Source organism: Gorilla gorilla, chromosome 20, assembly GCF_029281585.2.
Source record: "Gorilla gorilla gorilla isolate KB3781 chromosome 20, NHGRI_mGorGor1-v2.1_pri, whole genome shotgun sequence".
In the NCBI taxonomy this organism is placed as follows: Eukaryota; Metazoa; Chordata; class Mammalia; order Primates; family Hominidae; genus Gorilla; species Gorilla gorilla.
This window is the reverse complement of record NC_073244.2, coordinates 49,894,483-49,919,226: the sequence shown is the minus strand read 5'-3', so window position 1 is coordinate 49,919,226 and position 24,744 is coordinate 49,894,483. Positions and strand designations below refer to the sequence as shown.

At 50.5% G+C, this 24,744-nt stretch overlaps 1 protein-coding gene across 1 annotated transcript in view; it reads right to left on the bottom strand.

The window, feature by feature from the left end:
- Nucleotides 1–24,744, bottom strand: part of SIPA1L3 (signal induced proliferation associated 1 like 3) — a 300,770-nt gene that overhangs the window by 52,485 nt on the left and 223,541 nt on the right. Inside the window, exons 11-13 of the mRNA XM_055369256.2 lie at nucleotides 14,021–14,272; nucleotides 12,754–12,891; nucleotides 2,489–2,616 (exon numbers count right to left, since the gene is read on the bottom strand). Of these exons, the coding sequence (XP_055225231.1) occupies nucleotides 2,489–2,616; nucleotides 12,754–12,891; nucleotides 14,021–14,272 (518 nt within the window). The remainder of the gene's footprint in view (nucleotides 1–2,488; nucleotides 2,617–12,753; nucleotides 12,892–14,020; nucleotides 14,273–24,744) is intronic.

The window sequence follows — 24,744 nt, the reverse complement described above, 5'->3', positions numbered from 1 at the left end:
CACATTGAGAAGATGCTCAAATCTTAGCAGTCTTCAGAAAAATGCAAATTACAGACACAAAAAATGCAAATTACAAAGCCAGCCGGGTGCGGTGGCTCGCGCCTGTAATCCCAGCACTTTGGGAGGCTGAGGTAGGAGGATCACCTGAGCCCAGGAGTTCGAGACCAGCCTGGGCAACATGGCAAGATGTTGTCTCTATAAAAAATGTTTTTAAAAAATAATAAATAAAATAAAACCATAATGTGGTAGCACCACCTGCCCACCGGAATGAATGAAACACAGAGGCTGGTGAGGGCATGCAGCAACTAGAACTCTCACATGTTGCTAGACAGAGTATAAGATGCTTTGTCATTTTGGGAAACAGTTTGGCACCTTTTTATAAAGTTAAACATACTAGCCCCGTGTGGTGGCTCACACCTGTAATCTCAGCACTTTGGGAGGCCGAAGCGGGTGGATCACTTGAGGTCAGGAGTTCAAGACCAGCCTGGGCAACACGTTGAAACCCTGTCTCTATTAAAAATACAAAATTAGCCAGGAGTGGTGGCTCATGCCTGTGGTCCCAGGTACTTGGGAGGCTGAGGCAGGAGAATCGCTTGAGCCTGGGAGGCGGAGGTTGCAGTGAGCTGAGATTACGCCACTGCACTCCAGCTTGGGCAACAGAGTAAGACTCTGTCTCAAAAAAAAAAAAAAAAAAGAATAATAAAATAAAATAGCCAGGTGCGGTGGCTCACACCTGTAATCCCAGCACTTTGGGAGGCTGAGGCAGGTGGATCACGAGGTCAGGAGTTCAAGACGAGCCTGGCCAAGATGGTGAAACCCCGTCTCTACTAAAAATACAAAAATTAGCCAGGTGTGGTGGCGCATGTCTGTAGTCTCAGCTACTTGAGAGGCTGAAGCAGGAGAATTGTTTGAACCCAGGAGTCGGAGGTTGCGGTGAGCCGAGATTGTGCCATTGTACTCCAGCCTGGGCGACAAGAGCGAAACTCCGTCTAAAAAAAAAATAAATAAATAAATAAAATAAAATCAACTTAAAAATATGACCTAGAAATTTCACTCCTAGGTGTATACCTTACAGAAATGTGAACATATGTTCATCAAAAGACAGGCACAAGAATGTTCCTAGCAACACTGCTCTAGGCAGCCCAACTGCAAACAACCAAATGTCTATCAACACCAAGATGTGGCAATAAGTTGTGGCTTATTCAGACAACGGGGGATACCACTCAGATACTGCGATACCATGTACATCCACTGGCTGGCTGTCACAAATGTAACACTGAGTGACAGAAACCAGACACACATACACAAAATAGACACAGTGTGATTCTGTATTCTATGAAATTCAAAACCAGGCAAAGCTCAGGCTGTGAGAAGTAGGACAGGGTTCCTTTGGGGGTACTAACTGGGAGGGGAATGGGGGTTTGGAGAGGCTAGCCATGTTCTATTTCCTGCCTGGGTGTGTCCACTCTGCGATAGGTTATCAGGCTGTGTCGTCATCATGTAGGCTCTTTTCTTTTTTTTCTGAGACAGAGTCTTGCTCTGTCGCTCAGGCTGGAGTGCAGTGACTCGATCTCGGCTCACTGCAACCTCTGCCTCCCAGGTTCAAGCAATTCTCCTGCCTCAGCCTCCTGAGTAGCTGAGATTACAGGCATGTACCACCACGCCTGGCTAATTTTTGTATTTTTAGTAGAGACAGGGTTTCCCCATGTTGGCCAGGCTGGTCTCGAATTCCTGACCTCAAATTATTATCCACCCGCCTTGGTCTGGCCTCTTTTTTTTTTTTTTTTGAGACAGAATCTTGCTCTGTCACCCAGGCTGGAGTGCAGTGGCACGATTTCGGCTCACTGCAACCTCTGCCTCCCAGGTTCAAGCGATTCTCTGCCTCAGCCTCCCAAGTAGCTGGGATTACAGGTACATGCCACCATGCCCGGCTAATTTTTGTATTTTTAGTAGAGATGGGGTTTCCCGATGTTGGCCAGGCTGGTCTCAAACTCCTGACCTCAGGTAATCCTCCCACCTCGGCTTCTCAAAGTGCTGGGATTATAGGCGTGAGCCACCCCGCCTGGCCATGTGGGCTCTTAACACGTGCCGCATGTCCATAAAAGTTGAAAACAACACAAGAGGGTTTATGTAATGAAAAGCCACGGGACGCAGCCAGTCCTCCTCCCGAGAGCTCAATGCTTAATCTTTTTCAGCTACCTTCCCTGGTGGCTCCCAGCTCCGTGTCACACAGCTGCATGCCGGCTCTGGCCTTATCAGCGGGAGCAGACGCCACCTGCCGATGCCCTGTCTGGACGGATAAGGATCTCGCTCGCTGGTTCCGCTGCTCTCCTGGGTGCCCTCTCTAGTCCTACACGTGGCGCTTACAGCTTTCTTTTGTGTTTTATCCGTCACTCACAGGAGGGGGAGTGTTGCCTGTCAAGCTCTAAGTAAGAGGTCCTGCAGAGTGAGGCAGGCGGGTGGGCGCAGCAGCTGGTGGGGGCCCTACCTGGCTTCTGGCGTTCCATGGTGCTCTCCTGGCTGGTCAGGCCGCCGGAAGAGGAGTCACCGCTGGACGTCCCATCGTGGCTGAAGTGGGGATCAAGAGATAGCAGGGGGTGTGGGGCAGCTGTGTACCTGCAGGGGATGAGAAGAGACGTGCCCAGGGTGAAAGATCAGCCTATGTCGAAAACCACCTGAGCCTGAGCCTTGCTCGCCAGTGGGTTTTAGACACACGGAGGCTCCGCTGTGGATGAGAGAAAGCGGTTAGGAAGGCTGGATGAGTAAGCCTGGAAACGTGCTATTAGCTGCAGGTCCGGGATGAGAGTCTCGCCTGGGAAGCCTGCCAGGGAATTGGTGGCGGCGGGGCAAGGCGGGTTCCTAAGGGAAGGAGGGGACAGAGGCCGCTTGGGCCGACAGCCCTACCCCTGGGCTCCTCTCAGGGGTCCTGTTTTCTGGCTGTGACATGGGGTGAATGTCCCCAGCAGCTACTGCCCCAGGCCTCTCTCGGGCTGCCTTGCTCTGATGGAGACAGCAGGTTGGGAAGCATTCATGGGTGCAGCAGGCCCTGAGTTGGGCAACTGGGGCTTCAAAGCTCACCATGGCCTCTTGCCTAGACGGATGCGGCCACTTCCTAGCCCACAGCCTCAGTTTCCGTAGCTGTCAAGAGGTGATAACAGTAGGTCCTTCTTCTCAGGACTGAAGGATGCCCCGCCATGCCCGGTGTTTAGGCAGGGGCTGATTCCTGACACATGGTGACTTGGGACACCTGGCTGATGGGCTAGAACTCTGTGTGTTCTACCACGCCCAGCTCACGAGGTAACGTTTTCTACCTCATAGAGTTGGGGAGTGGATGGAATAAAGTTATCCCCTAGACAGAGGTCCTCCTGGAGGCCAGCTTCGCACACCCACATGCAAGGCTAGGATTTAAGGGAGGTGGTGGTAGAAGGCTCTCACTGTGCCCTCCTGACCCAGTGGCATTCTCTTTTTTTTTTTTTTGAGATGGGGTCTTGCTCTGTCAACCAGGCTGGAGTGCAGTGGCACAATCTCAGCTCACTGCAACCTCCGCCTCCCGGCTCAAGCGATCCTCCCACTTCAGCCTCCTGAGTAGTTGGTACTATAGCTGCATGTTACCGTGCCCGGCTAATTTTTAGTATTTTTTTGTAGAGATGGGTTTCACCATGTTGCCCAGGCTGGTCTTGAACTCCTGGTCCCAAGCGATTTGCCTACTTCAGCTTCCCAAAGCGCTGGGACTACAGATGTGAGCCACCATGCCCGGCCCCAGTGGCCCTGTCTACAACCATGGGGTGAATCTTGTAGACACTTCCTAACGTCCAGTCCTCCTTGGATCACAGCCGGTCATGGTAGAAAGTCTTCTCCCTGCCTGAGGTTGGTTCAGAGACAGGCCTGTGACAAAATTTTGGCTGATGAGACACGAAGGGAGGTGAGTTATTAAGATGCCCACAAAACATTCCAGTTCTCCACTTCCAAGCAGGTGGCAGGACACACTTCCAGGTCCCTTGAGACTGGCTGAATGGAGTCATGTGACCAGCGCTCATAGCTGAGCTGTCAGGGAAGTGACTTGGAGTTGCTGGCTGCCTGGGGAGCCTAGGTCCTGAGAGGTGGTCCCTGCCAACCAGCAGTGGAACTGTGGAGGGGCTGAGAAATAAACGTTGCTGATTTAAGCCACGGAGACTTTCAGGTGTCTGTTACCCAGCACCGTCTGACTGAAATGGGGTAAGTCTGCCCAGAGGCTTCTGGGAAATCTCCTTGCTCCTAAGAGGGATGACAAGAAAAGATGGCCTCTCTTTGCCCTCCAGATGCTGCTGGGTCCAGATTTAACATCATAAGCTGCTGCTGCCCTCTTGCTACCAGGCTGCAGGTGAGACCCACTCTGATGGTGGAAGAGAGGAGGCAGAAGGAATCTGGCCCTTGATAATGTGGTCAAGACGCTGGGTTCACCCTCCCTGGAACCTGCCCTGCTCCTGAGCTTCCTTTTTTGTGAGATAACAAATTCCTACCATGTTTGAGCCAAATTTTGGTTACTTCAGCCAGAAGCACCTCACTGACACAGGCCCTGTGCTCTGGGGGAGTTACTGAGCCTCCATTAATAATGTTGATATTAGCCAGGTGTGGTGGCTCACGCCTGTAATCCCAGCACTTTAGGAGGCCGAGGCAGGCAGATCACTAGAGCTCAGGAGTTCGAGACCAGCCTTGGCCAACATGGCAAAACCCCATCTCTACTAAAAATATAAAAATTAGCCAGGTGTGGTGGTGTGTGCCTGTGACATCCCAGCTACTTGGGAGGCTGAGGCAGGAGAATCAATTGAACCCAGGAGGCGGAGATTGCGGTTGCAGTGAGCCAAGACTGTGCCACTGCGCTCCAGCCTGGACGATAGAACAAGACTCCATTTCAAAAAAAAAAAAAAAAGTGTTGATATTGCAATTCCCTGGTTGGCTCCTGGCATCTGTACTTTCAACTTGGGAGGATCTGGTAGGGGGAGGTGAGGTGATAAACTAGGATCCCCCAAGATGCCAAAGAGGAAGTAACTGACTTATCCAGGGTCACCCTGCCAGCTCAAAGCCAGGACTGTCTCTACAGGGACCCTGCCCTAACCCCCTGGCTTCAATGCCCTGAGCACAGTAGAGAGGTGTTTCAGGGGCACTGCACTCTCTGAAAACTCAACTCCACTCACTTGCCAGGAAAAAACACACCATCCTCCCTGCCCTCAACCAGACCTTGACCTCTGACACCTCCAGGAAAGGAAGACAGGGCCCAAACACAGGAAGTACGAAACGTGAATTCTTACTTTTCTCAATGTCTGAGGGCCCAGTTTCCAGCAATCAAAGGGATTTTACAAAAGCAACTTTGACTATAAGCAATCTTCATCTTACTAGCTGACTTCACACCTGGCTAGCTGCCTGGTAAAATGTGGCTCCATCCTTGCTGGAGTTCGGAGTGTTGATGCACTTACTCAGTTTTCCCAAAAAGTCGCTGTGAAATCCTCAGCACTCAGGAAAAATGGCTAGGATGAGCCTGGGGAGGGCGGAAAGTCTGAGTGGCGGATGCTGCAGGCTGCTCCCCATGACTAGCCTCTCCTTCCTCCTTGGTAACAGAATCCCAACTGTATCTGGGGCAGCAATGAGACTGGATCATCAGACTACATGTCCCAGGATCCCTTGCAGCTCTGGCCAATGAGATAAAAGTGGAGGTGCCACACATGACTTCCAGCCTCGAAGCTTCCTCATGAGTGTGCTGCGGGTGCCTTTGCCTCACCGCCTCCTCAAGGCTACAGCTTGAACAGCCACTTTGAACCAGGAGGCAAAAGGCCAAGAACAGCAATACATCAAGGAGGGGGGGCCTGGTTTCCCGTCAATGTGGGGAAAGAAACAATCTTGTCAGAACCACGATTTTGTATACTATGCAGCTAAACCTAATCGTAATACATAGACCCTCCTCTTTAGTTGGGCATATTTTACCTTGTTTCATCTCTCAGCTACTTTCCCCAATCAGACAACCCGTACTTTATCCAACCATGTACTTCTCTTGCTAACAAGACTTTTTTTGTTTTTTTGAGACGGAGTCTTGCCCTATTGGCTTAGGCTGGAGTGCAGCAGTGACGCCAACTTCCGCTTCCAGGGTTCACGCGATATTCTCTTGCCTCAGCCTCCCAAGGGAAGACAGGTACACGCCAAGATGCCAAGCTAATTTTTGTATTTTTATTAGAGATGAGGTTTCACCGTACTGGCCAGGCTGGTCTCAAACTCCTGGCCTCAAGTGATCTGCTTGCACCTGCCCACCTCGGCCTCCCAAAGTGCTGGGATTACAGGTGTGAGCCACTGTGCCCCACCCAACTAACAAGACTTTTTATTATCCCAATGCAAACTGACCTAAGTTGACCATTCATTGGGATGCTGAATATATCCCATTTGAGACCATGTCTATCACTATCCAATTTTGGTCAAACTGATTGGAAATCGGGACATTCCAGCATCTCATCACACACGGCTCTGGGGAAACATCCCTGGCAGAAGAGAAGATCAAATTGCTGTCTTTAACCTCATCTGAGTAATTTTAAAGTAATTATCTCTTCTTGGAAGATAACTCACTTTATAAAGGGTTTGGTGTTTTGGGATGAGCTGACTAGCTATGGTTTCAGGTGTCTCCAGGCAGAAGCTGGAGGTACTGACTCTGGGGAGGCACCTTACGGGGAGCAGGGTTGGGCTACGGGACGCTGGCTTGAGCTTCCCTCTTGGCCACAGAGGAAAGCACCAAAACAGACAGGACCGTGGGCAGGAGCCTCGCCGGGCGGAGAGCTCCAGCCCACTCTGTCAATCTCCCACATCAACTGATGGAACAATAGACAGGTGAATGACAGGATGCCTGGGCAAAATGATGGTCAGATGATGTAGCCTTGTTGGCTGCCACCCCAACAGCCATCACCTCCGTTCCTGCTTGCCCAAATTCCACTCTGGCAGCCAGACCTCTGTCTCGTGACTTGAGTAAATCCTCACAGTTAACACAGCCACAGAGGTGCAATGTGACCTTGCCAGGGGTTGAGGGGTGGGCAAGTGATCCAGTTCCTTCTCCCCTCCTTTTTTTTTTTTGAGATGGAGTCTTGTTCTGTCACCCAGGCTAGAGTGCAGTGGCACGATCTCGGCTCACTGCAACCTCCGCCTCCTGGGTTCAAGTGATTCTCCTGCCTCAGCCTCCCGAGTAGCTGGGACTACAGGCGCCTGCCACCGTACCCAGCTAACTTTTGTATTTTTAGTAGAGAGGGGGTTTCACCATCTTGGCCAGGCTGGTCTCGAACTCCTGACCTCATGATCCACCCGCTTCAGCCTCCCAAAGTGCTGGGATTACAGGCTTGAGCCACCGAGCCCGGCCCCTTCCCTCTTAATTAATTAATTATTTTGGGACAGAGTCTCACTCTGTCACCCAGGCTGGAGTGCAATGTCACACACCTGGCTCACTGAAGCCTTGACAGCCCGGGCCCTAGCAATCCTCCCACCTCAGCCTCCCAAAGTTCTGCATCAGGGTCAGCCCTCTGGAACCATGGTCCTGGGTTCTCATCTTGGCTCTGTTACGTCCTGGCAGAGTGACCTCAGCCAAGCAAATTCACCTCACTGAGCTGTAGTTTCCCTCTGTAAAATGAGGGTAATTAAACTACCCACCTCAAGGAGTTGCTGGGAGGACTCACTGAGATCATACGTATAGATCAATAGAACCCAGAAACAGATCCACACAAGGATATCCAATTAATTCTGCACTCCCCCATTTTTGCCTTAAGGAACAAAAGCAGTACAGTGGAGTGGGGGTAATCTTTTCAATAAATAGCACTGGAGTAAATCAGACAACCATAGGCAATAAAGGAACCTCAACCTAAACCTCTCACCTTACACAAAAATTAAAACAAACAAAACTCAAAATGGATCATGGACTTAAATGTAAGAGTAAAACTTCCAGAAAAAAACACGAGAAAATCTTCAGGACCCAGCACTAGGCAGAGTTCTTAGACAACACCAAAAACCTGATCCATAAAATAATAATAATAAAAAAAGATAATTTGGGCTTTATCAAAATAAAAAACTTAGGCTGGGTGTGGTGGCTCATGCCTATAATCCCAGCACTTTGGGAGGCCAAGGCAGGAGAATCACTTGATTTAGCCCAGGAGTTTGAGACCAGCCTGGCCAACATGGTGAAACCCTGTCTCTACTAAAAATACAAAAATTAGCTGGGAGGGTTGTGCATACCTGTAATCCCAGCTTCATGGGAGGTTGAGTCATGAGAATCGCTTGAACCTGGGAGGCAGAAGTTGCAGGGAGCCGAGGTGACACCACTGCACTCCGGCCTGGGCAACAGAGCAAGACTCCGTCTCAAAATAAATAAATAAATAAAATAAATAAATAAATAAATAAATATAAATAAAAAATAAAATAAAAAACTTTTGTTCTGTGAAAGACCCTGTAAAAAAGACAAACTAAAGGCTGGGAGGAAATATTTGCAAATCGCATATCTGACAAACGACTTGTATTTAGAATGTCCAAAGAACTCTCAGACACAGAACACCATCACACCCAATTAGAAGACGCACAAAAGACACGCACAGGCACTTCACTGAAGAGGATACAGGGTTGGCAAATAAGACATGAAAAGGTGTTCAATATCCTTAGCCATTAGGAACATGCAAATTAAAATCACAGTGAGATATCACTGCACACCTATCAAAATAGCTAAAATGAAAAACAGTGACAACGCCAAATGGTGAGGATGTGGAGACCCGGATCACTCACGCTCTGCTGGTGGGAATGTAAAATGATACAGACACTCTGGAAAACAGTTTGGCAGTTCCTTTTCAAACTAAAAATGGACTTACCATACGGTAAGCAATTGTACTCCTGGGCATTTATCCCAGAGAAATGAAAACTTATTTTCATGCAGAAACCTGTATGCCTGAATGTACATGTTCACCGCATGAATATTTATAATAGCCAAAACTCGGAAACTACCCAAATGTCTTTTTAAATCTTTTTAAAATATATTTTTAATATTTTAAAAAACTTTATTTCAACCCAGCAGCATAGATTCAAAGTGCCCTGAATATGCACTCCCCCAAATGTCTTTTGATGGGTGAGTGGTTAAACTGTGGTATATCTAGACCACGGAATAAACAGCATAATGAGTGAACTAGAGACTCGCGACAGCGTGGATGAACCTTAAGGACATTCTGCTGAGTGAAAAAGACAACCTCTGAAGCATACGTATATCTGATTCCTTTTATCTAACATTCATCATGAAATAACAATAATTAAAAGACAGGTTGGGTGTGGTGGCTCACACCTGTAATCCTAGCACTTTGGGATGTCCAGGTGGGAGGATGGCTTGAGGCAAGGACTTCAAGATCAGTCTCGGCAACACAGTGAGACCTTGTCTCTATGAAAGAAAAGGAAAATTGGCTGGGTGTGGTGGTGCATGCCTGCAGTCCTAGCTAATTGCAAAGCTGAGATGGGAGGACTGCTTGGGCCCAGAAGAGTGAGGCTTCAGTGAGCTATATGATCGTGCCATTGCACTCCAGCCTGGCTGACAGAGTGAGACTTTGTCTCCAAAAAAAAAAAAGAGCCTCAGAACAGAAGAATGGTGAATGGTTGCCAGGGGTTAGGCATGGGGGGAAGAGATGGGTGTGGCTATAAAAGGGTAGCATGAGGCACCTCGTGATGGTTACACAACATTTCACATGTGATAAAATTGCACAGAGCTACAGACACACACACACACAAATGAGTGCATGTATAACTGGTGAATTTTGAATAAGCTGTAGGCCTGTACCCATGTCAACCTCTTGCTTTGATATTGCGTTATAACCATACAAGATGTTAACAACAGGGGAGGCTGCGTGAAGGGTTCAGGTTCACAAGACCTCCCTGTATTTTTTTTTTTTTTGAGACGAAGTTTTTGCTCTTGTTGCCCAGGCTGGAGTGCAGTGCCACAGTCTTGGCTCACTGCAACCTGCACCTACCAGGTTCAAACGATTCTCTCGCTTCAGCCTCCTGAGTAGCTGGGATTACAGGTGCGTGCCACCACACCCAGCTAATTTTTTGTATTTTTAGTAAAGACAGGGTTTCATCATATTGGCCAGGCTGGTCTCGAACTCCTGACCTCAGATGATCCACCCATCTCAGCCTCCCAAAGTGCAGGGATTACAGGCGTGAACCACTGTGCCCGGCCACCTGTATGTTTTTTTTGGCAACTTCCTGTGACTCAGTAATTATTACAAAATAAAAAGTTAAAATAAAATAATAAAGGCAGATACCAAGACTTTAGGGGGGAAAAAAAAAAAACCAACAGTTCCCAAGAGCTTTCGGTAACACCACTGCCACCACCTTTGTTACTGGTGAGTCACTCTGACTGCCATTTCCAACCTCAGCCCCTGCTGTCACCTGGGTGCCCCCACACCCCATGTCCCGCACACACCCGATTCCTCTCTGATTCTCCTGTGTTTCACAGCATCCTGCTTGTTCATGTCTGTGGCCTTTACTCTGTTTGGAATGACTTTTTCTCTCCTCTCTGTCGCAGACTCCTATTAGTCCCTCAAAGTTCTGTTCAGATGTCACCTCCTCCAGGCAGCCAGTCTAGACCTCCAGTGCTGGGCTGTGTTCCCTCTTCCTCTATTAGAGTGCTCATCAGAGTGCACATGGTTTTTATGATCCTCTCCATCACAGTCAGCAAGGGCTGACTACAGAACCCCCTCGTAAGTGAGTATCTCAAATACTCCTCCTGGCACGCCAGAAAGCTCTTGAGACCCTTTGCTGAATGAAAGCTGAATGGTGGCTACTAGAAGAAGAAACAGTGGGCGTGTTTCTCCAATTGAACAAGAGGCTTAGAATCTAACAATGGATGTCTGTGGCGACTCTCAGAGAATGGTCCCTGGTACAGCACCCCGAACCTACCAGGTCAGAAATCTGGGGCTCAGGCCCAATAATCTGTATTTTAACAAGTCCTCCTCTGGGTGATTCCAATGCCTGCTAAAGATTGAGAACCACTGGTTTGGTGGCCTGATCCCTGGTCTTAAGGCAGGTGGTTTCATTTTAACAAACCCACTCACTCCATCCTTTCATCCAATATATACCAAAGATCAGCCATGTGTTGGACTCTGTACTATGTGATGGGAGGTCTTGAAGAGCACGCTTACCCTCTCTGTCTCTCTCTCGCTCTCTTACAGGTGCACATACATGCACGTGCGCAAGCACACACACTCTTAGCTGGCTAATAAGGATGAAGAGTGCTCAAGGCCACGGTCAGGAAATACACAGGGAATTGGGGGGCAGTGCCTTGCCTCAAGAGGGAGCTCCAGAGAAGGGTTCTGGAGAGGGGCACAGAAGCTCGAGTTGGTAGGATGGGGGGAGTGTGGGCGAGGAGTGTGAAGCATATTCAGGCCAAGGAAGGAACACCATCAAGGCTCTGAAATACAGACAGTCCCCCTAGGAAGCTGGGAGTGGCCAGTGTGGCTAAAGTGTGGCACTGCACGAGACTCGCAGGGGCCTTGGTGGCCACAGGGAGGGGCAAAAGCTGTGTCCTGAGGGCTCTGGGAGTGGTGGGAGGGTTTGGAGCAGGGGACAGGCATGTTCAGGTATAGAAAGATCTGGCCGGGTGCACGGGCTCACACTTGCAATCCCAGCACTTTGGGAAGCTGAGGCAGGCGGATCGCTTGAGGCCAGGAGTTTGAGACCAGTCTGGCCAGCATGGTGAAAATCCGTCTCTACTAAAAATACAAAAATTAGCTGGGCGTGGTGGCGAGAGCCTATAGTCCCAGCTACTGGGGAGGCTGAGGCAGGAGAATCACTTGAACCCGGGAGGTGGAGGTTGCAGTGAGCTGAGATTGAGCCACTGCACTCCAGTCTGGCGACAGAGTGGTCTCAAAAAAAAAAAAAAAAAAAAAAAAAAGACACAGAAAGATCCCTCTGGCTGTTGAGTGTCGAGTGGAGGGTAGACCAGGGGAGGTGAGATGAAGGCTGGAAGCCCACTGTGGTGGCCTGGGCAAGAGAACAGGGAAAGGAGGAGAGGGTGGGTGACAGAGATGCTCAGGAGGAGGACCACTGCAAGGAGAAGGAGGAAGGGGACATTCACAGGATGAGGCCCACGGCTCAGGCCCAAGGACTAGGATTGATGTGGCTGCCCCTGAGACAGGGACCTGGGGGCAGAGGAACAACAGAGGGCACGAGGGCTGAAGGCAGCTGGGGAATAAGCTCAGCCGGAGCCAGAGCCTGAAGGGCCTTGAATGCCAAAGTTTATCCTGAGGGCACTGGGGAGCCATGGAGGGTTTGGGGAGATCTCTCAGGCTGGTGGGGAGCCATGGAGGGTTTGGGGAGACCTCTCAGGCTGCCAGGTTGCAGATGGATGCAAGTGGGCAGAACGGAATCCTGAAAGATCTCGAAAACTGGGTAATGCTGGCAGCCTGGTCCTAGGGGCTTAGGGCTGGAGAGAGTTAGATGCATGGCCGTGCTGGATGGCGGATGCTCTTGCCCGACAGGTGTCAAGAGAACAGCAATCAAAATTCTGCTGCAAGGAAAGCCAACGATGGGTCCTGCCCAGCCCGGCCCAGTTTTGCTCCAAAACATGAGACATAACCACCCCATGGGGCTCCTCTGAGGACCTTCAGGGGTCCAGAAACACCATAAAATGGCAACTAGAATTGTGGGGGTGTGCATTTGCTGGGGAAGAAGGCGCCACAGCTTTCATCAGATCCCTTAACATGAAAAGAATTGAGAGAGGCTGACCTTTCTGGGGATGGCTTGTATCTCACGTAGGTGGCCGAGCCGGGGGTGGAGAAGCTCCCAGAAGGCTGTCGGTAGGGAGGGACTCTGTCGGCCCCTGCTGGTGATACTGTGTAAGGGGTTTCTGGGAAGCTGACAGGCCTGGAAGGAGACAGGGGAGGAAGGAGGCAGAGGGTGAGTAGGAGGGTACCCCTGCCCTGGGAGGATGGACGGACAGACAGATGGATGGACAGACGGACAGACAGACAGACCAACCGACCTTTCCCCTGCCCAGCCACATCCCTTCTGCTATTCACTGCTCAGGATGAAGGGGAGGATGCTGAGCACAGGGCGAGAGAAGCTGGGATGCCCCTGGGCCCCCTCTTCCCGGATCCACTGCGGCTGCCCGCAACTCACAGGTTCTGCAGGCTGCTCAAGACCGTTCTCGCCTCTGCCCCCCAGGGACAAGATGTCCCTCTGCAAGTTGGATTCCTTCATTTTTTGGAAAATTTTCTTTTTATCTTTTAATATATATCTTCAAAAGAGTATCTGTTAAGTTATATTTGTCATCATCATAAAACAAACTCCCTGAAGCTACCAGCCAACCCCAGGACTAGAACGGTGGTGCTAACATCTACCCGTGGACTTCCCCACTTCCCATTTCCCTGCCTCCTCCAGGAAGAAGTCACTGTCCTAAATTTTGTGCTTATCAGTCCCTTCACCTTAAAAATAACAGTTTTATTTTATTTTTCAGAGATGAGGTATTGCTCAGTCTGGAGTGCAGTGGTACAATCAGAGCTCACTGCAGCCTCCAACTTCTGGGCTCAAGCCATCCTCCCACCTCAGCCTCTTGGGCAGCTGGGACCACAGGTGTGCATCACGCCTGGCTAATTTTTAATAAACGTTTTTTATAGAGCCAGGGTTCTGCTATGTTGCCCAAGCTCTCTAACTCCTGGCCTCAAGCAATGCTCCTGCCTTGACCTCCCAAAATGTTGGGATTACAGGCATGAGCCACCATGCCCAGCCTAAAAAGCAGAGCTTCAATCATCTACTTAGTATAATGGATTTCTAACCCAGAGCTCCCCAGCACTGGGTCCCCAGACAAGAGGCCCACGGTGAAAGCTGAAGGGAAGGAGGGAGGGAGGAACAAGGGAGACATAAGGATAAGAAGGAAGGTCGAAAGCCTGAGGCGAGGAAGAGGATGGAGGAAATAGTGAGGAGAGGGAGGGGCGGAGGACGGGTGTGGGCTGGTGGGGGTTGGGAAGTGTTCGTCCCCCCAGCAGGTGCTTACCTCTTGCTGTGCAGTGGCTGGGACTCCCGGAAGGGGACTATGGGGGTCTGCTTCAGGGGCCGGCTCAGGGACTGGGCATGGCCGGGAGTGGTTGGAGTGGCCCACTTGGAGGCTGGTAGAGAGTTATGGGATGCGGGCCCACTCCACTGCCAGGGAGCATTGCTGCGGTAGGGGGGCCGGCCCCCAGGAGTGATGCTTTCCTGCTCCGTCTTGGGCTCTGAGGTATTCATGTCATAGGTCTCCGGCCAACCCCTGGGGAGAAAAACTGCATTACTCAGAAAGGCCCCAGCCCACCAACACGCGGGCCTGCTGTCTAGGCTGGGTTTTCCCGGCCCAATATAAACCGGGATGGCCTTTTTTTTTTTTTTTTTTGAGACAGAGTCTTGCTTTGTCGCCCAGGCTGGAGTACAGTGGCATGATGTTGGCTCACTGCAACCTCTGCCTCCTGGGTTCAAGCGATTCTCGTGCCTCAGCCTTCTGAGTAGCTGGGACTAGAAGCAAGCGCCACTACACCCGGCTAAGTTTTGTATTTTTAGTAGAGAAAGAGTTTCACCATGTTGGCCAGGCTGGTCTCGAACTCCTGACCTCAGGTTATCCACCCGCCTCAGCCTCCCAAAATGCTGGGATTATAGGAGTGAGCCACCACGCTCGGCTGGGGATGGCCTATTTTAAAAGTCGAGTGAATACTCCTTAAAATGGTCTGAAACTTACCAGCTCAGAGTCTTCAACCACGACGGGACCCAACACAGGGACTCTGACTGCCTGGCCCTTTCCACCTCATCTCCTCTTCCCTCCTCCCACTCGAATTCTCTGTTCCCTCCCCTCGCTTCTACCTGACCCAGGCCACATGGCTGCCAGTGTCCTCGACGGACCTGCCTGGCCCCCCTTAGCGGTACTCAGGGCCAGAAAGGCGGATGTCCTCAGAATCAAAGGACAGTAACTGCCTTGTTCCAAAGAATCTTAAAGGCAGCTGGAAGAGGAGCAGGTGACCTACTTTGCGGGGTGGTTAAAAAAAAAAAAAGCCATGAAATCTACAACCTTGAAATAGATGCAGAGAGACCTGTGACTCCCCCTAGACCAGGCTGGCACATGCACCACGGTGCTCCTGGCTTGAGGCGGGGAGATCCGCCGGCTGGGCTGGCATTCTCCACTGCCACTGCAGCACCGCATGGGAGGGGTCCCCGAGCCGTGCTCATGAAATCCACCTCCTGGCAGCTGTGAGAGCTGAGCTCAGAGGAGCCTTCAGCCTGGAAGCACCCATGCCCCCATCGAGCTGATCCTCTGAGTGTCTCCTGAGTTCCCTGGAGCCACCCCGTTCATGGCCACCCAGCAAAATATCTGGTGGATATGGTGGTTCAGAGGCTGCTATGGTCTGGATGTGTGTTCCCCCAAAAGTCACGTGTTGGAAACTTAACCCCCAATGCCACTGTTGGGAGGTGGGGCCTAGTGGGAGGAGCTTAGGGCAGAGCCCTCATGAATGGATGAATGCCGCTACAGAAAGGGCTTGCGGGAGTGGACTCTCTCTCTTCTGTTCTTCTGCTGTATTTGGATGTGGCGTTCCTGTCCTCCAGAGGTCACAGCATTCAAGGCCCCATCATGGAAGCAGAAAGACCAGGCCCTATCCTGCCAGTGCCTGGATCTTGAACCTGCAGCCCCCACAACTGTGAGAAATGTATGTCTGTTCTTTATCCGTTATCTGATCTCATATATTCTGTCATAGCAGCACAAAACAGACTAAGACAGAGGTGGATGCGCTCTGGCACCCAGGGCCCGACACACCGCACCCCTCGGTAGCGCCATGGCTGGAACTGACACTTGGCAGTGTCTTCTGGCTGTCCCTTTGGACTGGCAGCTGCCAATGTCTCACCAGGCACCAGGTGAGGAACAATAACAATATGAATGTCTATCAGAGCCTGTAGACATGCCAGGCCCGGGCAGAGGTGGGGACAGTTACTATCACTGTCTCCAGGCAGTGCACACCTGCCATTCCTGCCTGCCTGGTGTCTCTCCCCACACCCCCTCTCCTGATAACAGGTCTTTGTTAATATGGGCTCTGGGTGGGGCTGACCCCACCTCTTGGCTCCAGGTATGAGCATGTGACCCAGGCCTGACCAATTAGAAGCTTTCTCCAAGCCCCCACCCTGACACGACTAGCACAGAATTGTCATGTGCTCTAAGCAGGGCCAACGAGAGACAACGAGCATCAGTTGTTTGTTTTTTTTGAGATGGAGTCTTGCTCTGTCACCCAGGCTGGAGTGCAATGGTGAGATCTCGGCTCACTGCAACCTCCACCTCCCAGGTTTCAGCGATTCTCACGCCTTAGCCTCCTGAGTAGCTAGGACTACAGGTGTGCGCCACCACACCCAGCTAATTTTTGTATTTTTAGTAGAGATGGCATTTCACCATGTTGCCCAGGCTGGTCTTGAATGCCTGACCTCAAGTAATCCGTCCTCCTCGGCCTCCCAAAGTGTTGGGATTACAGGCGTGAGCCACCACACTCAGTTTTTTTTTTTTTTTTTTTTTTTTTTTGAGATAGAGTCTCGCTCTGTCACCCAGGCTGGAGTGCAGTGGTGCGATCTCGGCTCACTGCAACCTCTGCCTCCCAGGTTCAAGCGATTCTCCTGCCTCAGCCTCATGTAGCTGGGATTACAGGCATGTGCCACCATGCCTGGCTAACTTTTGTATTTTTAGTAGAGATGGTGTTTCATCATGTTGGCCAGGCTGGTCTCGAACTCCTGACCTCAGGTGATCCGCCCACCTTGGCCTCCCAAAGTGCTAGGATTACAGGCATGAGGCACCGCGTCCTATTCTGGAACTGTTTTGAAAACCATTAGGGAAGAAGATCTATTTCCACTGGGGATGCTGGGCTGAGGGGACCTAAGTTCAGAGCTGTGGGAGGGGGAGGCAAGAGACTGACTGAGAATGACAGCAAACATGGAAAGGTAAACAAGGGACAGAGACTCCTGGTGAGGGTGTCCGAGTCCCTGGATATGGCTGTGCCTAAAGCTGTCCCATCTCCTAGTCTTGTCGGCTATGTGAGCCAGTGAAGACTCTCTTTTGCGGCGCCATGTTTCAGTCTGTTCTGTTGCTGGTACACAGAGTCCTGATCAGTACATCACCTTTTAAAGACAAGTAAACCGAGGCACAGAGAAATTAAATAACCCATCCAAGGTCAAACAGCCAGTAAGAAGTAGAAGTTGGATTTAAATATTTAGCACGTTGACTCCAAAGCCCACAACTTTAACCACCATGGACAATGGCCCCACCGTACAGTGGTTTGGGAGCCAGTGGGTAGATTTCTTATGTCCTTGACTTTTCCTTTAGTTACTTTATTATTATTTTTTTTTATTTGAGACGGAGTCTGGCTCTGTTGCCCAGGCTAGAGTGCAGTGGCGTGATCCTGGCTCACTGCAACCTTCGCCTATTGGGTTCAAGCAATTCTCATGCCTCAGCCTCCTGAGTAGCTGGGACTACAGGTGCCTGCCACCATGCCTGGCTAATTTTTGTGTTTTTAGTAGAGATGGGGTTTCACCATGTTGGCCAGGCTGGTCTCAAACTCCTGACCTCAAGTGATGCATCCGCCTCGGCCTCCCAAAGTGTTGGGATTACAGACATGAGCCACCATGCCTGGCCTTTTCCCTTAGGTACTGATGGCTTCATCTTGGGCTAAGAGTCCCTGGGTACGACCTCAAAGAGAAAAACATAGCTGGGCAGTCCCAGCTACTCACACAACTCAGTCTGAGATGGGAGGATCACTTGATCCCAGGAGTTCAAGGCCAGCCTAGGCAACACAGCAAGATCCTGTGTCCAAAAAAATAATAACTAAATAATAATAATAATTAAAATATAAAGAGAAAAATATTAATCAATCACTTTGAAGGCAGCATGGGCTGGGCGCAGTGGCTCACACCTATAATCCCAGCATTTGGGAGGAACAGACGAGAGGATCACTTGAACCCAGGAGTTCTAGACCCCGTCTCCTAAAAAAAAAATATGGGCCGGGCGCAGTGGCTCACGTCTGTAATCCCAGCACTTTGGGAGGCCGAGGCGGGTGGATCACCTGAGGTCAGGAGTTAAAGATCAGCTTGGCCAACATGGTGAAACCCCATCTCTACTAAAAATACAAAAATTAGCCAGGCATGGTGGCACGTGCCTATAATCCCAGCTACTAGGGGGGCTGAGGCAGGAGGATTGCTTGAACCTGGGAAGCGGAGGTTGCAGTGAGCTGAGATCATGCCACTGCACTCCAGCCTGGGCAAGAGTGAGACTCCAACTCAAAAACAACAACAACAACAAAAATGAAGGCAGCATGCAGCATGGAGCGGTACAGAGCCAGGGCTGCGGGGCCACATGGCTGATTCAGATTCTAGCCCCGTTATCACCTACATGGGTGTGGGTGAGGAATTCTCTTCTCAGAGCCTCAGTTTCCTAATCTGTAATATGGGGCTGGCTGTGAGCATTCTCTGAGCATTAGCAGAGTCTGCACATGACAACTGCTTAACAAATCAGAGCTGATGCAGTTGCCTCCTCCAGCTGATTCTAAGGACAGTTTACCTGCTTTTCCCACAAACAGAAGCAAAAGCCTCACTTCCACTTTCTGAAATCCAACCAAACCACCTTGGGGCTCTGGAAAAGATTCTGCCCCAGCTCCTCCCGGCTCTCGCCTTCCCCAGTGATCTGAAAATGATCATCATCGAAATTATCAGGAGCTCAGCAAATAATGAAGATTCCTGGGCCCCATCCCAGATTACACGCATCAGAATCCCCTGAGGCAGGGCCCAAGGATCTGCATTTGACTGAGCTGCCTGTGATGATGCTGATACACAATAACATTTGAGAAGGCCTGTTTCATTTACTGATTAAAAAAAATTTTTTTTGAGACAGAGTCTTGCTGTGTCACCCTTGTTGGTGTGTAGTGACACAGTCTTGGCTCACTGCAATCTCCACCTCCCGGGTTCAAGTGATTCTCCTGCCTCAGCCTCCTGAGTAGCTGGGATTACAGGCGCCTGCCACCACGCCGGCTACATTTTGTATTTTTAGTAGACACCGGGTTTCACCATGTTGTCTAGGCTGGTCTTGAACTCCTGATCTCAGGTGATCCGCCTCCCTCGGTCTCCCAAAGTGCTGGGATTACAGGTGTGAGCCACTGCGTCTGGCCCTTGAAGTTTGTTTTTAAGGATTAAAATGACATAACACGCATCCCTGTCTCCCAAACCCATCCTCCAGTTTCAACTACCAGAAGCAACCACTGCTCCCACTTTCTTATGCATTCTTCTTTTTTTTTTTTTTTTTTGAGACAGAGTCTCACTCTCTTGCCCAGGCTGGAATGCAGTGGCGCAATCTCACACCACTGCACTCCAGCCTGGGCACAGAGAGTGAAACTTCGTCTGAAAAAGAAGAAAAACAAAACAAAAACAAACAAACAAAAAAACCCAAACAAAACTCCAGCCTTGTGGCCTGGGGGTAGGAGGAAGACCCCGTGCATTCTCCTCGGTGTCTGAGAGCATGGGGTCAGCGTGCAAGCCATGCGGCCTGGCTCGTGGCAGCGAGGGCACTTCTATCCCATCCTCACTGCTCCCCTCAGAGCTCACTACAACAGACATTTGAGCCAGGGTTGCATCAACAGGCTGGAGAAAGCCCAGAGCCTGGGTCATCAGCTCTGCAAATGAGGTCAGCTACACACCTCTGCATTTGAAGAACAACAAAAACCACCCAAGTCCTGACCCATGCCCACCCCTGCAAACGGGAGATCCTGTTTCAGCAGCTGCCTTATAAAGGGAACAGGAGGGAATGTCTTCCTCCTGAAAAGGGCAGGGAGAAGAACTTGTCTGTCTGGTTGCACTCTCCCTGGCCCTGTCTCCCCAAAGCTGGAGAACTGCAGACTTTTCTTTGCCTTTCAGTTTGTCCCTACCTGCATGTTTGGGGTGAGAGTCATGCGACGCGCAAGCTGGCTTATCGTGTGCACCCGTGGGAGTGTGTGGAGAAGGGTGCATGTCCTTCCTCAAGGAGCATAGCCACCAGGGCACTTGCCTGTGGGGTTATCTGGCCTTGACTTGCCCCTGCAGAGATCTAAGCAGGTGTGGCTGGGCTGTGGCTCCGGGCAGGGTAGGAAGGTGGCAGGAGAAAAGGGCTGGGAACGGGAGACACCCGGGGCATGACTGGAGTCCTGAGGTTGAGCCATCTGGGATGTGGGTAGGGGTGGCCACACCCTCAGGTTCAGGGTTTAGGCCTGCCCAGAACTGTCCCCCACCAAGTGGAGAGAGAGCAAGCACGACTCAGGAAGGTGAGGGTGGGGACATCACTCGCATGCCCGTGTATTAATAGCTCGTGATGGCTTTCAGAGGCTGCAGAGTATAATGGAGACAGGCCGACCTGGATTTGAATTTTGCTTTGCTGCTTACTAGCTGTACAACTCTGCAAAGTGACTTGTTTGCTCTGGGCCTCGGTTTTCTCGTCTATAAAGCAGAGATCACACCAGCCCTGGTGTGAGCCCAGCAAGGTCATATGTGAATATGGCACTCATCGCCACCCCATCTTGTGCCCTCCTCTTGGCTGAATCTGCTGCAGCCACGCAGGTCCTCTTTCTGGTCTGTCTCCAAGCCGAGGGCCTTTGCCCTCACCTTCGGGCCTTCCCGGACCACCTTGTCCAATGTGGGTTATGTGCCCTTTACAGTCCTCACATCCAGTATCTTGGCGCCAGTGTCTCTCGAGCGCCTCCTATAGGCCAAGTACTGTCCCACGTGCTTTTTTTTTTTTTTTTTTTTTTTTTTCCTGAAACAGAGTCTTGCTCTGTCATCCAGGCTACAGTGCAGTGGTGCAATCGGCTCACTGCAACCTCTGCCTCCTGGGTTCAAGTGATTCTTCTGCCTCAGCCTCCTGAATAGCTGGAACTACAGGCACACACTACCATGCCCGGCTAATTTTTGTATTTTTAGTAGAGACGGGGTTTCACCATATTGGCCAGGCTGGTCTCAAACTCCTGACCTCATGATCCACCTGCCTTGGCCTCCGAAAGTGCTGGGATTACAGGCGTGAGCCACCAAGCCTGGCTTTTTTTTTTTTTTTTGAGAAAGCTTGAGTGCAGTGGTGTGATCACAACTCACTGCAGTCTCAACCTCCTATCTCACCCTGAGTAGCTGAGACTACATGCATGTGCCATCACACCTAGCTGATTTTTTAAAATTTGGGCTGGGTGCAGTGGCTCATGCCTGTAATCCCAGCACTCTGGGAGGTCGAGGCGGGCGGATCACATGAGGTCAGGAGTTTGAGACGAGCCTGGCCAATACGGTGAAACCCCGTCTCTGCTAAAAACACAAAAATTAGCTGGGTGTGGTGGTGCATGCCTGTAGTCCCAGCTACTCGGGAGGATGAGGCAGAAGAATCGCTTGAACACAGGAGGCGGAGCTTGCAGTGAGCTAAGATCATGCCACTGCACTGCAGTCTGGGCAACAAGAGTGAAACTCAGTCTCAAAAAAAAAAAAAATTTGTTGTAGTGGCGAGGTCTTGCTATGTTGCCTAGGCTGGTCTCGAACTGCTGGGCTCAAGCGATCTTCTGGCTTCGGCCTCCAAAAGTGCTGAGAGCCACCAGCACTCTACAGTCACAAATTCACTGGGTCTGGCCTGTCCTACGTGCTTTACAAGTTGGATTTCCTTCAACTTCACAAACGCTCTTGTGGAAAGGACGTTATTGTCCTTGTTTTACAAATGAGGAAACTGGGCACAGGGTGGTAAGGCCACTTCCCTAGGGTCAAAGGTAACAAGGGGAAGAGCTGGGATTCAAACCTAGACAGCCTGCCTCTCCTGCTATGCTGTCCTGCCTCCCCACTCTGTGATATAAAATCATCTCGTTCATTTACTTGTTTACTGTTTGTTTCCCCTGACCCATTGGGGCCTCACTCCATGAGGCCAAGGCCTTGGCTGTCCTCTGTGCACTGTTTCCAGAGCTGGGAACATGGTGCGTCTCTCTCATTGGTCACTTCTGGAGGTTGCTAGGGACCAACTCATTATTCTGAAAACTGTATTTATCTTGTCTTCTCTGTACAAATTATACCTCAGGGTAACTAAACGGTTACTGAAAGAAAGCTCTTTTTAGAAGCATTCCAGCCAATATATGAAGAAGGAACGACAGAATGAAGATGGCACTCGTCTGCAAACCATCATGAAATGATGGATCTAGGCAGGGCCTAGCAGTGGCTGCTGGGCTGTGAAGAAGGACTGAAGGGGACATGTGGTGATGGCCAGGTGCCGCTGTCTGAAGCCTCTGCTTGCCCCTAGTGTCACTTGCAGGGGGAGACCAGGCACGCAGTGCCTTCTCACAGATGCATACCTAGGAGTGCTGCGGCCGAAAGACATCCCACTGGGGCCTAAGCAAGCTTCCATCTTTGACTCTAGTTTACAGAAAATACCAGTGGTGGAGCAATAGGCTAAAGGACGCCATGGGGAGGCCGCCAGCTAAAGCCAGGAAGGGGGAAGCTCTAAGGACAGGTGACCTGGTTTCTTTCCAAAATAAACTGCAAGGAAAAGCCCAGGCGCGGTGGCTCACATCTGTAATCCCAGCACTTTGGGTGGCTGAGGTGGGTGGAACACCTGAAGTCAGGGTTCAAGACCAGCCTGGCCAACATGGTGAAACCCCATCTCTACTAAAAATATGAAATTTAGTCAGGTGTGGTGCTACATGCCTGTAATCCCAGCTACTCAGGAGGCTGACACAGGAGAATCGCTGGAACCCAGGAGGCGGAGGTTGCAGTGAGCCAAGATTGCACCACTGCACTCCAGCCTGGGTGACAGAGCAAGACTCTGTCTCAAAGCAAAAAAAAAAAAAAAAAAAAAAAAAAAAAAGAGCCTCAAGAGATACATGAATCAAATGCAATAGGAGAATTCTTTTCTTTTGAGACGTAGTTTCATTCTTGTTGCCCAGGCTGGAGTGCAATGGCACGATCTCAGCTCACCGCAACCTCTGCCTCCTGGGTTCAAGCAATTCTCCTGCCTCAGCCTCCCGAGTAGCTGGGATTACAGGCATGCGCCACCACGCCCAGCTAATTTTGTATTTTTAGTAGAGACAGAGTTAATTTAGTAGAGACAGAGTTTCTCCATATTGATCAGGCTGGTCTTGGACTCCAGCCTGGTTCAGGCTGGTCTTGAACTCCCACCTGGTGATCTGCCCGCCCAGTCTAGATAGTTGACACTACGAAATTGCTGTTGGCTGGACGCAGTGGCTCACGCCTGTTAACTCCAGCACTTTGGGAGGCCGAGGCACGTGGATCACGAGGTCAAGAGATTGAGACCATCCTGGACAACATGGTGAAACCCCGTGTCTACTAAAAATACAAAAATTAGCTGGGCATGGTGGCACGTGCCTGTAGTCCCAACTACTTGGGAGGCTGAGGCAGGAGAATCGCTTGAACCCGGGAGGCAGAGGTTGCAGTGGGCCGAGATCGCACCAATGTACTCCAGCCTGGCGATAGAGTGAGACTCCATCTCAAAAAAAAAAAAAAGGAAAGAAAAAGAAAATACTGTTAAGGCCAGGGGTGATGGCACAAGCCTGTAATCCTGGCACTTTGGGAGGCCAAGACAGGTGGATCACTTGAGGTCAGGAGTTTGAGACCAACCTGGCCAACATGGGGAAACTCTGTCTCTACCAAAAAATACAAAAATTAGCTGGGCATGGTGGCACATGTCTGTAGTTGCAGCTACTCGGGAGGCGGAGGCTAAGGCAGGAGAGTCGCTTGAACTGGGAGGTGGAGGTTGCACTGAGCCGAGATGGCGCCACTGCACTCCAGCCTGGGCAGCAGAGTGAGATTCCATCTCAAAAAATAAAAAACAAACAAAAACAAACAAAAACAAGAAATACATGAAATTACTGTTAAATTTGTTAGGTGTAATTTTTAAAAAAGGTCTTTATTGTATAGAGGCACATTCCAGGATCTGGAATTGTTTTAGATAATCTAAGATGACAGGCGGGGCAGGAAGAGGATATGGAGATAATAAAACAAAAAACAAAAAGCTGGCCGCATGTTGGTAAGTGCCCAGAGGGCTCAGTATACTTTTGTTCCCCCCAGTCGGGTATTTCCTTTTATTTCTTTTTAACTTTGGTGGGTACATAGTAGGCATATATATTTATGGGGCATACGATATGTTTTGATACTTGTAATACACTTTATGTTTGAGATATTCCATTAAAAAATGAAACAAACAGCCTGGGGAGGCTCAGCACTTTGGGAGGCTGAGGCGGGTAGATCACCTGAGGTCAGGAATTCAAGACCAGTCTGGGCCACATGGCAAAACCCCGTCTCTACTAAAAATACAAAAATTAGCTGGGCGTGGTGGCACGCGCCTGTAGTCCCAGCGACTCGGGAGGCTGAGGCAGGAGAATCGCTTGAACCCGGGAGGTGGAGGTTGCAGTGAGTTGAGATCACGCCACTGCACTTCAGCCTGGGCGACAGAGCGAGACTCCATCTAAAAAAACAAAAAACAAAAACAACAAAAGAAAAAACAAAACAAAATAAATAAGTCACCTACCAGCTTCCCACTGAGCATGGAATAAAACCCAAGCTTCTCTCATGGCCCATGAAGCCCACACCGCTTGCCTGGTCACCTCTCTGTCCTTTGCTCTCAGCTCTCACTCCTGCTCGCTCTGCTCCAGCCACATGGGCCTCCCCGTACTCCAGGAACACATCCAGGTACACTGGGGAGGCTGTGCCCTGGCCAGCTCCTGTCTGGAGCCC